Source organism: Rutilus rutilus (genome assembly GCF_951802725.1).
Source record: "Rutilus rutilus genome assembly, chromosome: 21".
Classification (NCBI taxonomy): domain Eukaryota; kingdom Metazoa; phylum Chordata; class Actinopteri; order Cypriniformes; family Leuciscidae; genus Rutilus; species Rutilus rutilus.
The window spans coordinates 13810366-13824725 of record NC_140226.1 but is presented as its reverse complement, the minus strand read 5'-3'; the positions used below and the strand labels follow the sequence as shown (position 1 = coordinate 13824725).

General features: G+C 37.6%; 1 protein-coding gene across 4 annotated transcripts in view; it reads left to right on the top strand.

Moving 5' to 3' along the window:
- Positions 1–14360, top strand: part of daam1a (dishevelled associated activator of morphogenesis 1a) — a 57526-nt gene that overhangs the window by 37829 nt on the left and 5337 nt on the right. For 2 of the 4 annotated variants that reach the window (XM_084393943.1, XM_084393942.1), the window contains exons 7-22: positions 181–291; positions 378–481; positions 572–638; positions 723–840; positions 1599–1737; positions 2649–2707; positions 2881–3068; positions 3762–4040; positions 4216–4323; positions 4561–4587; positions 6303–6400; positions 9994–10078; positions 10931–11037; positions 12125–12213; positions 12349–12517; positions 12606–12713. In XM_084393943.1, the coding sequence (XP_084250069.1) occupies positions 181–291; positions 378–481; positions 572–638; positions 723–840; positions 1599–1737; positions 2649–2707; positions 2881–3068; positions 3762–4040; positions 4216–4323; positions 4561–4587; positions 6303–6400; positions 9994–10078; positions 10931–11037; positions 12125–12213; positions 12349–12517; positions 12606–12713 (1856 nt within the window). The remainder of the gene's footprint in view (positions 1–180; positions 292–377; positions 482–571; positions 639–722; positions 841–1598; positions 1738–2648; positions 2708–2880; positions 3069–3761; positions 4041–4215; positions 4324–4560; positions 4588–6302; positions 6401–9993; positions 10079–10930; positions 11038–12124; positions 12214–12348; positions 12518–12605; positions 12714–14360) is intronic. The other 2 variants (XM_084393944.1, XM_084393945.1) reach the window with 1 other exon arrangement.

Below are 14360 nucleotides of genomic sequence, written 5' to 3'. Positions count from 1 at the left end.
TTCAAACACAAATCATTCATAAAAACCAGTTGTACCCTTTGAATCGAATGCAACAATTAATACAGAGAGATTCGTTCTGCTTGTGTTTCATGACTGTTGAGACTTATGAATGAAATATTAAGAGGTCTTTCTCCTTTGTTGTTCTCATTCTTTCTCCCCATCTTCTCGGTTTACACATAGACCCTTCTAAATGACTTGGACAAGAGTACGGGCCGCTACAGAGACGAGGTGAACCTCAAGACGGCAATCATGTCCTTCATCAACGCGGTCCTCAGTCAAGGAGCAGGGGAGGTAAGCGCTACTTTCTCCACATCTGCATCTCATTAGATTCAAATCATCCAAGAGTTTCTCCCTGACTTCCAACGTTTCATTTACAGACCAGTTTGGAGTTCAGAATTCATTTGCGGTATGAATTTCTAATGCTGGGAATCCAACCAGTGATTGATAAATTACGGTCCCATGAAAACTCCACGTTAGATCGGTAAGTGCTGTATTTTGAGACGCGCTGTCCTCAAGTACTTGGCCGAGTTCTGTTGAGCTTAACGTGCAGTCGTCTTTTATTACTCTTCAGGCATTTGGACTTCTTTGAGATGCTACGAAATGATGATGAATTAGCCCTCGCTAAGCGGTTTGAGAATGTACGCTCTCTGTCTTAATTTGTTTTTGAATATAGCCACTTTGTTTCAGTTGTAATTTCAAGATTGTCTCTTTGTTTGGTTCAGGTTCATATAGACACTAAAAGTGCCACTCAGGTGTTTGATCTCATCCGGAAGAGGATAAACCACACGGATGCCTTCCCGCACTTTATGTCCGTCTTACAGCACTGTCTTCATATGCCTTGTGAGTGATGTCACTTCCCTTCCATAACAGTGTGAACAAATAAACCTCATAATATTGCCTCGTCATAAATAATGCCACTTACAAAAGAATACCATGGTATATAGTTTTGGACATGCCACTACGGTAATACCATGATTAATGGACATGAACAATGTTTTTTCATTATGTAAATGATCCCCTTCTAAAAGTTTGGGGTCAGTAAAAAAATGAATTAAATTATTCAGCCATGATACATTAAATTGATCATAGGTGACAGTAAAACATTTACACCAAAGATTTCTATTTCAAATAAATGCTGTTCTTTAAACTTTCTATTCATCAGAGATGTACAAACTGTTTTCAACATTGATAATAAAAAGAAATGTTTCTTGAGCAGAAAATCAGCATATTAGAATGATTACTGGACGATCATGTAACTGGAGTAATGATGCTGAAAATTCAGCTTTGCCATCGCAGGAAAATATTTCATTATGACATGTTAAAATAGAATAAATAATATTTCACAATATTACGGTTTTCACTGTATTTTTGATCAAATAAATGCAGCCTGGGTGAGCATAAGAGACTTTCAAAACCATGAAAAACTCTAACAGACCCCAAACTTTTGAACAGTAGTGTATATATTTGCATTGTATTGGCCACTGACCACTTTGCTCTCTGCATATCGGCATCAGCCCATAAAAACATATCAGTTGATCACTGTAGTGAACGTTGTGTAGTTTGCTTGGAAGTGTTGACATCATGCTCTTTGCTCACAGACAAAAGAACTGGGAACACTGTGCAGTACTGGCTCCTTCTTGATCGAATTGTCCAGCAGATTGTCCTACAGAACGACAAGGGTCATGACCCCGATGTGGCTCCCCTTGAGAACTTCGACGTGAAGAACGTGGTGCGAATGTAAGTGAAGTACAGTCCAAGAATTTGTGTATAAAAAAGAAGTAGTTGTACCTTTGTGTCCTCAATTCCTCTCATTTATTAATGTCCTGAGCTTTTAATGCCCTCTAAAACTGCCAGCAATTTGGTACATTTTGCAATTTCAATTATTTAGCTCTGAAAATTATAATCCCAAATACGTAATCCAGTCTCAAAGTCAATTTGTTGCAAGCCAGCCATCCACCTGTATCTCATCACATTTAAGGAAAGCGCCAGGCTATAGATTTTTCAAGATATGACTGAACGTGATAAACGTGATAAACTGTTCAAATAAACACATCTTTGTGTCATCTTTCTGCATGGGATTAATTAGAAGTGAGACACAACTTAACTTCACTCTAGTTCAAACAAGTCGGAGGCTGAGAGACGGTCTGGGACAGTTTCAGTCAAATAAAAACAAATATGCAGAATGCATATGGAAAACATTTGGTGGTTTGATCAAATGTTACAGAGCTGAAATTTGACTCTCGTTTTAAGGCAACAGGGGCTTCTCTGATTTCTTAACATTTCGCACCGATGTTCCTTGGTTTCCTGCTGGTCCTACTCGACTAATAGGAAGCCATCGTTGTGCTTTTTAAAGAATTATGAATGCCAAGTTTTGTGGTTTAGGGTCACATGGTGATACTTAAAACTATAGTTCACCCAAAAATGAAAATTGTGATCGTTTACTCTCCTTCATGTCTTTCCAAAACTATATGACTTTCTTTCTTGAGTGGAACACAACATTCTCCAATCCTTTTATGTTCTGTAGTAGAAACAAAATGATATGGGTTTATAATGATATGAAGGTGAGTAAATAATGAGAGGATTTTGTGTGAACTTTCCATTTAGCCTTTCATAAGCGCCCAACACTGCTCTCTTGTTCAAATTTACAGGTTGGTCAACGAGAACGAGGTGAAACAATGGAAAGAACAAGCAGAAAAAATGAGAAAAGGTACATGACCTCTCTATGAGGCTAAGGGACTGTTTAGCCTTAGGAGGCCTTGAATGTGTTTACATGTACCTTCGTCAGCATGGGAATCAGCGATGACATTGCTGATGTTGTCAAATAATGAAGCATTTTGATTTCAGTTTTTATTTTGTTTTGTTTTTTGGCTTGAATCACAGAGCATAATGAACTTCAGCAGAAGCTGGAAAAGAAAGAAAGAGAGTGTGATGCAAAAGCCCAAGAGAAGGATGAAATGATGCAAACGCTCAATAAGATGAAAGAGAAGCTGGAGAAGGAAAGCAGTGAACATAAGCTTGTTAAGCAGCAAGTGGCTGACCTTTCTTCCCGGCTACATGAGATGAGTAATGTATGTTACATACGCACATAAGCACAAAGTACCTCTTCCAAAACCTAGTTTTCTCTCTTTTGGCAGCTACATTTTAAGGCAACAACCTAACTGAAATGAAACCTTATATGTGACTGAATTGGAATAAGCTCTAAGTTCCTTGCCAAAAAAAAAAAAAAGTATGATGGTTTGCTGGCCTGTTTTGGCTGTGAGTTGGACTGATCTGGTGTCAAAAGATATATATGAACATTATGAAAATATATGAAATATATATATATGAAATATATGAAAATAAAATACAAATATACTAATATTCTAACCCTTGGCTCTCTTCTTGGAAGAAAAAAAAATCCCTGAGTTTGTCACTTTTGCCCAGAATGAGGTTCCCCTTACTAAAAGTACTGTAGTTGTAGAATGGTATTGAATGATTACCATATTCATGTACTTTGGTATTTTCTAAATAAACTAAGTTACTTCAGAGAATACTATGGTAATGTCATGTCTGAAATAATCATGGCAGTTCCAGTGGTGCTTGTTTATTTGTGTATAAGCCAGCATAACTGAAACAGCCTGGAGCCTTTGTTGCCTAAAAATGCAGTGTCAACTGCTCACTGGGGTTTGGAACAGACCATAATGTTTTGATTCATAATTATAACAGATTCAAAGCCTCACAACACTTTTGCTTCATGTTCCTACTGTATCTTGTTTTTTTAGAGGACAAATATCCCAGGTGGCCCCCCTCTCGTCACGTTGGCCTCTGGTAGCAACCCACCTCCACCACCAGGTCTAGCTGGCTTACCTCCTCCACCACCACCTCCAGGTGGAGCACCCCCACCCCCTCCCCCTCCACCTGGCGGACCGCCACCTCCACCAGGCCTGCCCGGCTTTGGTCCTCCTCCCCTGGGAGGTCTTCTGGGCTCCACGCTGACGAAGAAGAACATCCCTCAGCCGTCCAATCCGCTTAAGTCTTTCAACTGGACCAAACTTGGTGAAGTGAGTTAATAAATGTTTGCAATTATATAACTGTTAGTCTTTAGAAATGTTCCTCTTTTTACATATTTGAATAATTTATTTATTTATTTTGAATCTATTTAAGTTTTATTTATTGTTTAACTAAGTGCTTTGATGTGTATTCATAGTTTATTCATTATTCATCTCTGTCTCACAGAATAAACTGGAAGGGACATTGTGGCTGGAATTGGATGAAATCAGAGTTTACAAACAATTGGACTTGGAGGATATTGAAAAAACATTCTCCGCTTACCAGAGACAGCAGGTATAAGAGTTCTTTGAGAATTTGTACCCGTCTGCTCCTGTACTGTAAATATTGTGCACATTGTTCCAAATGCATTCTATGAATAATACTGCAGTGTCAAACTAAAATTAAAAAGCCACTCCTTGAATTTCTGTACCTCCTTCTGTATTCTCTAATTTTTTGCCTGATGTTTACACCTGCCCTTTCATATATTTTCTGATCTAACTAACACTTTCCTGCTCCCTGCTTGCCATAAAGGACTTTCTGTTCAATAACTTTAAACAGGTAAGTGGTCTCTGGTCCTGTCTCTTGAGTTTGGTGATAATACCATGGTACTGACAATTAGAATTCTTTTGGACATGTTATAGTTTGATGGTACTCTCTGAAGTACTTTGGAGTACCATATGAATGGTTAAATCTCACAAAAAAATGTCCTGGTTACATTCCACCCCCAAAATCAACAGAAAAGTAATTATATTTGGCATAAAGATATTGTTTTGTTGCATTGTGACATTATTTTCAGAGCAATTAAGCACATTTTGCAGTTTACCATTCTTATACAGTACTCTTTACTGTATTACATAAAAAAATTAAAATAAGCATATAACAGTACAACAAATAATACAGTGATGTATAAATAGATCTTAGTCAGATTTTCAGTGCAGTCTTTAAGTTTTAGATCAAGTGATTTTCACAACTTTCAAAACTGCTTAATGGAGTTTTTGTCTATTGAAAATTTGTTTCTGAACAATGTTGTTAAACAAAAGTGCAGTCCATTGAAAGGACTGTATTCTATTACTCACAGCCTCGTTTTCATTCCTGTCAAAAATTAAATATTGCGCTTCCCTGACTTAGGTCTACACCTTAAAATTTAAATAATATATGAAATAATGAGAAAATGAAAATGATGTTAATGAAATGAAAAATGAGAGAGTTTTTGCATTAATGTTTTATGTAAAATGTAAACGTAAAAAGAATTGATCTAAAAACATTTATTAATCTTAATTGTTCTAAAACGCATTTTATTTTGTAAGAACAGAACATAAAATCTATTTTATAAATAGCTTATTTTGATTTTGGAATTAAATATGACATTTTCTTAAAAGGTTTTCACGAGATTCACCCAAATACCATATATAAAAATAGTAATTAATAAGTACATTGGTGTATATCAAAGTACCATCTGATACTATCACAGTACCACGGTACCACCACCATAGTACTTTTTATGTAATTTTCACCGCATTCTTTATGCAGATAATCATCAAATTGTTGTCTTTTGTAGCATTGCTTAAAAACGCGATGAACCAAATGACCTACTTCAGTTTATTAGTGAGCATTTCAAGATGTCTCTGTTCGTAATTAGCCAAGTTGGATATGAGGCATGCAGTTGGTTTTGCATGCATCTGGAGTTTATGCAACAGTGAAGGAGACAGATTTCCACCAACTAAAAAACAAATATCCCCCCCCCTTGTTTTTGGACAGATTCCCTTCCACTCCTTTCACCCTCTCCCTCTCTCAAATAAAACCTGGCGTGCCATCATCTAAACACGCAATTTCTTGCTGTCTGCTCCCCAGCTGACACTAAAGTGGAGGAGATGACTGTTTTCAGCCTCTGTTGTTGTGGATGTCTGGTGTGTTCGGTCATGGATATGTCATTATCTTGAAAAATGACTTTGTTTGGATTTTGCTTTAGAGACAATTTAAGACAACAGGTGTCTTGTCGGTTTCACATTCGGGTGTATTTGCTTGAATCCAAATCTGCATTTGATTGTTTCTAATGACTGTGGTTTTGCTTTTAAACTGTTATGATGTTCAGAACCACACTGCAAAATACTTTAGTCTCTTTTTTTTACACCAACTTAGAGGACAATCAAACACTGATTTGCACCAAAATCTCAAGTGTAAAATCAACTTTAACCTGCTCTCTCATAGTTTTTTTCCCCCTTCATTTTAATGTGATATTGATGCTGACCTTAACTCCATTTGTCTTTCTGCAGAAAGAGACAGAGGATGACGCGGTCACTTCTAAAAAGGTCAGAGAATTGTCTGTCATCGATGGTCGGCGTGCGCAAAACTGCAACATCCTTCTCACCAAGTGAGTCTGTAGTTGAGAAACCCATAGACACCATCTTTGACCATTTAAGATTCGTTCACAGTAATAAACATTCCTGCATGACTCACTGTCGAACAATTCTCTGTTTACTTAAGCCATTTTGAATGATCCTAGCATCACAAGTCACCATAGCAGTGGTGATAAACATATCTCCCATAAGCTCACTTCATGTGTTTGATTTAATTCTATAGCTGTGAACGAAGCCTGGAATTCAGCTATTTTAAACATTTACTGCATCAGCTTTTTTTTTTATTGAGGTGCTGTTTACACCTGGTATTAAGATGCGTTTTGATCGACCGGATCATCGACCGAGGGAGACGCATTTCCGTTTACACCTGGTGTTTTAATCTGTCTCTTATGTCCACTTTCAACCACTTCTGTCCTGATTTCTTCTAGGGGAGGGTTTATTGATGGGTAAATGTGTGGGTTTTTTCAGATCTTTCGATCTAATGGACAAAATAAGCTTGCGCAATTTACATTTGAACGCGCCCGGAGATAACGAAAAAACACACGGAATCAGGAAATCAGTAATGTTGAGAGAACATTGTGTTTGGTACGTTTTTCATCTTCAAACCAAACTTGGGTCTCCAGCCGACAAAGTTTAAATCCCGTCTGGCTAGTGCGCTTCCCATTATGTTTACTAGGGGTGGGAATCTCTAGGCACCTCACGATTCGATTACGATTGAGAGTTGTAACGATTATCGATGCATCCTTTTTTTTTTTTTTTTTTTGACTACTTGGTACTTTTAAAGCAAAGTATTTATGATGACCCATAAAGAATTTACTTCCAATACTTCCTGTATTCATTTTATTAATAAAACAAATGGAAGTGATTTGGCAAGTCAACTGTAAGGTTACATTTGCCAGCATATGTCCCAAAATTGCAAAGAGCCAACAGGAAAATAAATGTGTGCCTGTACTAGCAGCATACTTGTAGTAAATGAATACAAACTTCAGCATATTCTGAATCTCTGGCATTTAATAATAGACTTCTAACCAACATCCTCTTGTTATTTCCAATGAGCAATAATCCTTCAGACAAAAAAAACATTTTGCTGTAGCAAAATCACAAACAGTTTTAGTTCAAAAATATAGAATTATGTGCCAGCAGTTCTCATACAAACATAATGCTTGTGGACTTATATTCTGAATAATTAGTAACATACAAAGCCGCTCTTATACACAACTAAATAATAAAGAGTTATGACTTGAAATGTTTGCTGTATACCACAATCAAAAACAGCTTATACAAAAAAAGTGAATGAACATCTGCAGACAACATAGTCAAAATGTAACTTTTTGTGACTGGCATTGCACTGATACATGCACTGACTGTGGAGGGCAGTATAACGTACGTATAACAGATCGGTTTACAGCATATTGATGTGAAAACTAAACAATACAGAAAGCAGCTCTCATACAAAAAAAAAATACAAAATAGTCCAATTTTCCATACCTTACCTTTTAACAAAGAGGGTGCCGTTTGAATTTGGCGCTCAGCCATCATGCGTCTGTTATGTGCACGCCACAGACTGTCCGCACACTGCACATCCACTTTAGAGTTCCGCCTTTTGCGTTCCGTCAATTTTACGTTATTAGAAAAAAATGTTTTTTTTTAGAAAATAGATTTTTGACATTTTTTTAATCGATTCAGAATTGTCCACGTCCGCATCGCGATGCATCTAAGAATCGATTTTTTCCCCTACCCCTAATGTTTATGCGTTAGGTCAGTAGGCGGAGAGTAGGCGGTCTTTTGTGGCTGTTCGAACACATTCGACCACATGAGCATCTACAATACGAAAGCAATCTGGTTGAATGCGGTTTTGACTACCTCTGGAAGTGGTCAAAAGTGGACTAGCTCGAAACGTTTTAGACCCCGTTTACACCTGTATTTAGTGTATGATGCGTACAGCTTTGTATGATGCGTTGACGTTGATTTAGTGTATGATGCGCACAGCTTTGTATGATGCGTTGACGTAATTTCCACTGAAACAGGAAGCTAAGGTGGGACATATTGAATGGCTCCTCCCCCTTTTCAAATAGCCAATAGCGTTTAGTTTGCCTCACAGACTGCAAGTTGCACTTGACAGCACCATGGAAGCAAATCTGAGTAGGGATGGCGAAAACTAAAAATGTTCTTGACCGACCACCGAGCCTCATTAGCCGGTTGAAACCGTTTAACCGATTAGTTTAAAATATGCTACGCTATTTGAAATAACAGCCATTTCGAGCCGCGCCTGCAATTTCGCAACTCTGTCGCATTTCTCTGCCGCTCTGCCTCCCGCTCGCTCACACACTGCCACCCTTCCACTCACGTCACTTTTTTAAATCCCCTACAGCGCGAAACATGAGTCCCGCAAACGCGGCGCGAGGAGCTTGTATGTAATCGGACGACAAATGGCTCCTTAGTTTCGAAATGGTTTTGGTACAAGGTGATCGCGTTGAAAATAAAGGCGTTTGTCTAGCGTTAGAAGCTCATTTGAAACATTGCCGCGGCTCATTTAAGAAAATGACAGCTCCGAAGAGACGCCGCTTAAGTTTGAGGTAGTGCTAACAATAATAAAGAAAGATGATGATCATCATCACCTTACATCATAGATGATGTGCTACTACTGTATTTAAGCACTGTATCACACAAGTTGCAACTTACATCTGTGTCATTCTTTTTGGTGAAATGGTCCCACACACTACTTTTCTTTGCACGCTTCATCCTGTCGTCTGCCCTGGCTCTAACCTCGAGTGTTTTAGCCTGTAGCCTTTACTTTTCGCAAACCTTGTGAGCGCGCGAACCCAAAAGCTGTGACCTCGCGCCAAAAGTACAAACAGGCGAGTTATGAAAAATTGAGTGTGAGGGATTTGTTCACTTCACACAAAAAGATCTTGGAATGAGATGGCTAACTGTAGTAGCGTTTAGTCCACTCTCTATAATAGCCTAATTTAGAGATTTTTTTTTTTAACCGACAACCGACAACTTTGTTCGGTTAACGTTGATACGGTCAACCATCGGTCAAACGGTCATCGGTTAACATCCCTAAATCTGAGCGCTGATGATACGTTGGATTCAATAGTGGAGGTTTGAATAAATTCTAGCCATTTCATTCTTAACCAACGTACAGTTGGAAAACGAAATAAAACTCGAGCGTTTGAGCAACCGAACACACATCTCCACCCATATTGCTCTGTGACGTGTAAACGGCTGCTGGGCCAGGTGGTATTTATAGTATAGGGGGGTGGGATGCTTTAGTTTCTAGAGAGCATTTGATTGGACAGAAGATGTGATGAGAAGCTGAAGTCCGCGGTGATGTCATATAAATCAGTGATCCATTTTAGTGAAAGTGAGAGACTAAGTTTTGAATACTTATATCTCCTAAATGTAAATTTTGTCATTGTTTTGGAACACACCAGCTTACTCATTACCATAAGGCTAACATATTCATACTAAAAGCTAAAAAACTAACATTTTGATTTCAGGGGGCCTTTAATGCAGGTGTATCTTTTTTGTGATATAGAAATATGACTATATTACTTATCAGAGAAGGCCACACCAGTGATTTACTTAAATCTTTTTCTTGCAGGTTAAAACTCTCCAACGAGGAGATCAAGAGAGCCATACTGACCATGGATGAGCAGGAAGACCTACCTAAGGATATGTTGGAGCAGGTGAGATGCATCGCCACATACTCCATCAATTAGCTCACACTTTACCTCGTAATTCCACATGGCTTCTGTCCAAAACAAACCTGTTTTACTGCAGTGGATTGACGTCAAACATTTCAGAACTGTGATTAGCTGATACAGCGTCTGCACAGGCGGGGAGTTTAATTACATAACCCCGGCAGTCCAAGCCAGCATGTAATTATTGTTTTGCATACTTTTTTTTGGCAAGACACCATATCGTCCTTGCATTTTTGTCATTCTGAATAACGGGGAAATTTGTTGTAGTTGGTAAAAATATAAACCATACTGAAGCCTTTCCACATGCCTGAATTCAATCTGTTGTGTATATCCTGCTAGTGGAGGCTCAAATCAAGCACATTTATAGTTCAATTAAAACCCGTTCAAGCCATGTAGCCATTTTGGTAATAAAATGCAGCTTTGTATACAGTACCTAACCCTGTTTAACCTTTAAATCAAATCACCAAATAAGAGCAGCAAGTAAATAGTTGTAACATTTTCCAAATGGACTTGAAAAGCAATATAATGGCAATCAGGTTGTATAAGTCCTCTGATTGCTGTTGTTTTAATCTGAACAGTAATCAAACAGTTATTGTAGTGTGACGGGAATGCATGTTCACATAATGTATATGTGTTTGATAGGGCCACGTTGCATTAAAGCACTTAAAAAGACTATAATATACTTATAATATATATATATTTTTAATGCTTTCTTTACATTTTATTTCATGAATAAACAGGCTTTTTTGCTACTGTATCTTTAAGACTTCTTTCAAAACGACCTCTGATTGGTTGGCCCAATTTAGTCATTATAATTCTTTCCCTCCTTCCCTGCAGCTGTTGAAGTTTGTGCCAGAAAAGAGTGACGTGGACCTTCTGGAGGAACACAAACATGAGTTGGAGCGGATGGCGAAGGCAGACCGCTTCCTCTATGAGATGAGCAGGTAACGGTCAATTTAGGTCACTTAGTTTAGGGTATAATAAATAATGTTCATCAGACTGGACAGAGCTGTCAAAACACAATATCTCCTAACTGGTGCTGCCGCACAATAGCTACAGGTGATGTAGAGGTCAGTATGTGGAAAATAAACTCTTTTACAGGATGACGTTCTTATCTTGGTCTGTCTAGTCTCTCGCTATAATAATCTTTGACTTCAGTTACCAAATGCAGTTTCCCTCAATTTGGCAGTCCGAAATTGTCTGGAAACATGTCGTCATTTTTATGACCTCCTCATTGTGCGGTTCTTAATGTCATTAATTTCTGTGGAATGTCAGCCAACAAAGACATAAATATAAAAGCAATGAAGAATGGGCGGCTCCATCAATTAATAAAATATAAACAAGTTGCAGGTGTTACTTTTTGGACATTTTTTTTTTATTATTTTAATATGGGAAACAGAACCCGTGTCTCACGAACAGGCGTGCTTCAGCAGAACAATGAAAAACCGCAGAAGAATATTTGGCTGTTAATGTTACAGACGTTTTGTAGCAATGCATTATGGGTACACCTCTTGTAAAAAAAGTTTTATTTTTTACAGTCAGTTTTTAAGATCTATTATTCTATTCTAGTATGCATTTATTTTTATATGTCATATACACTACCAATCAAAAAGTTTGTACACATTTATTCTTTATTTGACTATTTTCCACATTTAGAATAACATTAAAGTCATCCAAACTGTTAAACAAATCAAAACTTATATTTGATCATTTTAGCAGTAGAAATTCAAGCAGACTAACTAATGTTGACATAAGCATCAAGAGGTTTTTGTTGGACACGTGTTCTTTAAAATAAGTAATAAAAAATGGGAAATAATGCCAATGTTAAATCAATGAATCAAAACTTATATTTGATGAGTTTAGATTTAAACAATTGTGTCTACATTTAAAAGTAGACAATTTATAATTGTCACCAAAACTAATTTCAAGCATTAAAGCCTTCATTTTTTTTTAAGAGCATAAAATCTGGTAGTGTAAATGAGATATCAAATATATATGTTGTTTTGTTTCAATTCTCCTTTTTAACTGCAGAATCAACCACTACCAGCAAAGACTGCAGTCTCTTTACTTCAAAAAGAAGTTTACAGAAAGAATAGCAGAAATCAAGCCAAAAGTGGAAGGTAAATTCTGATACCTCTATCAATCATATGTGTTCTATGGTTATGTTCTATACTAGACTTGTGTGAAATAAAGCATACAAACACCTTGTAGGTTATGTAAAGTGTAATGTTAAAAATGCTATTTGCCTCCCACAGCTCTCAATAAAGCATCTAAGGAGGTTCTTCAGAGCAGGAATCTTCGACAGCTTCTGGAGGTGGTGCTGGCTTTCGGGAACTACATGAACAAAGGCCAGAGGGGCAATGCCTATGGCTTCAAAGTGTCCTCTCTCAACAAGATTGCTGACACCAAGTCCAGCATCGACAAGTAAGACAGCGCTTCGGTTTGTGCAAGTACTGCATATTAAACTCCAACCAGCCATGCACTTACACAAGCTGTGTGCGTTTCTCAATAGAAACATCAGTCTTCTGCACTACCTGATTACCATTCTTGAGCAGAAGTACCCTAAAGTCAGCCTGATTCATGAAGATCTGCACAACGTTCCAGAAGCGGCCAAAGTCCAGTAAGCACTAAAACAATCAAGTCTCACTATTGCACCCACATAAGTGGTTTTAAAGAGTGTATGTAATGAAATGGGAATGTAGGAAGATGCTTAGGATACGGCTAAGTAGGATCAATGCCATTGTTAGTCCAGGAACAACATTTTAAAAAGATATTCCGGGTTTATTACAAGTTAAGCTTAATCGCCAGCACTTTGTGGCACAACGTTGATTACCACAAAAAATATTTTCCTTGTCCTTGTCCTTTATTTTCATTAAACAAAGAAAGATTCTGGCTTACAGTGAGACACTTAAAATGGAAGTGAATGGAGTCCAATCTGTAAATGTTAAAATACTCTATGCCTCAATAGTACAGCAATAAGTCACAATCAATATGCATATTAACATGATTTTAGTTTGAAAAAATTAAATTACTGACCTTTTATGTGAAAAGTTATATCAAATTTATTACTATGACAATTCTATGCCATAAACCCTAAAATGATTTAAGCAGCTTCAAAGTTTTTTAAAAGAATAATTAATGTAAGTGCTTTTAAATCCTCTAAAAAATAATTGCCTCTCTGTTACATCGATTTAATTTATTTGAAAGAAATTGAGGAATGGGTTGAAATTATTTTTAAGGTAATCAATATTATGCCACAAATCAGTCCCTCCAGAAAAACGCGATTATGCGATCGCATGATTCCATGCATAATCAGCCAAAGTCCGCATATTTATGCGGGGGGCGCATTTTTTTAAATACGCCGCACTTTCGCCGCATAAATTGCAGATTTCCGCGTGCAAAATATGCGGGCTTGCATGATTTCATAATCCCCGCATTTTCGTTGCAAAAAGTCACATATATATCTTAGCAGAAAGTTGACAAATGTTGGGTTTACTTCACACAAGCGCAGCCATTTCCCCTGTTGCCATGGGAACGTTATGAAGTGACGTAATTACGCGACATCATTGAAAAGCTGCAAACCCCGCGATAGGCCTATTTCGCTATTTCACAAAAATCCGGTCGTATCTTACACCGCAGGCCGTGCTTTGCAGGTTTTCATGGAACAACTGGGGAGAAGTTAAATCACGTCAGACACAGAAGGCAAAAAGACGTGTCTGTGGTGTGAAGGAGTAAGCAGATGTTGAAAATGGAGTGTTGATGCTGGTTCGGGAGTGATGCCCTGACAAAACATGTTTATATTGCACTTGATTGTTATCTGATTTGCATGTCATGCACTTTTATTTATTATTATCAAATGTTGGCAAATTAAAATTGTTTGTAGAAGTTGTTTTCTGTAACTTTCTTAAAAATGAGTGAACACGGAGCAGTTTTTCCGTGAGCGGGACTGGAAAACCCGGAGTGGATCATGAGCGGAGTGATAAAAGAACGCTTAAAGTGGAGAGAGGAACATGCTTTTGCTCCACTCCAGGCTTTGATCGCATCCCCCTAAGCAGGGGTGAATAGCCTACACCTCTTCTTTCCCATTCAAACTAAAATGAAGACATTTATTACACTATTAATGTAATTGGTGTTGGGCAATCACTTTTTTTTCTCTTTTTCATCAAACTGCAGTTTTTGCAAGTTCCCGCAATTTTTGCAAGTTCCCGCAATTTCATCGCATAAAATTGCATAAATATCCCGCATATTCCATCGCATTTTTTAAGAA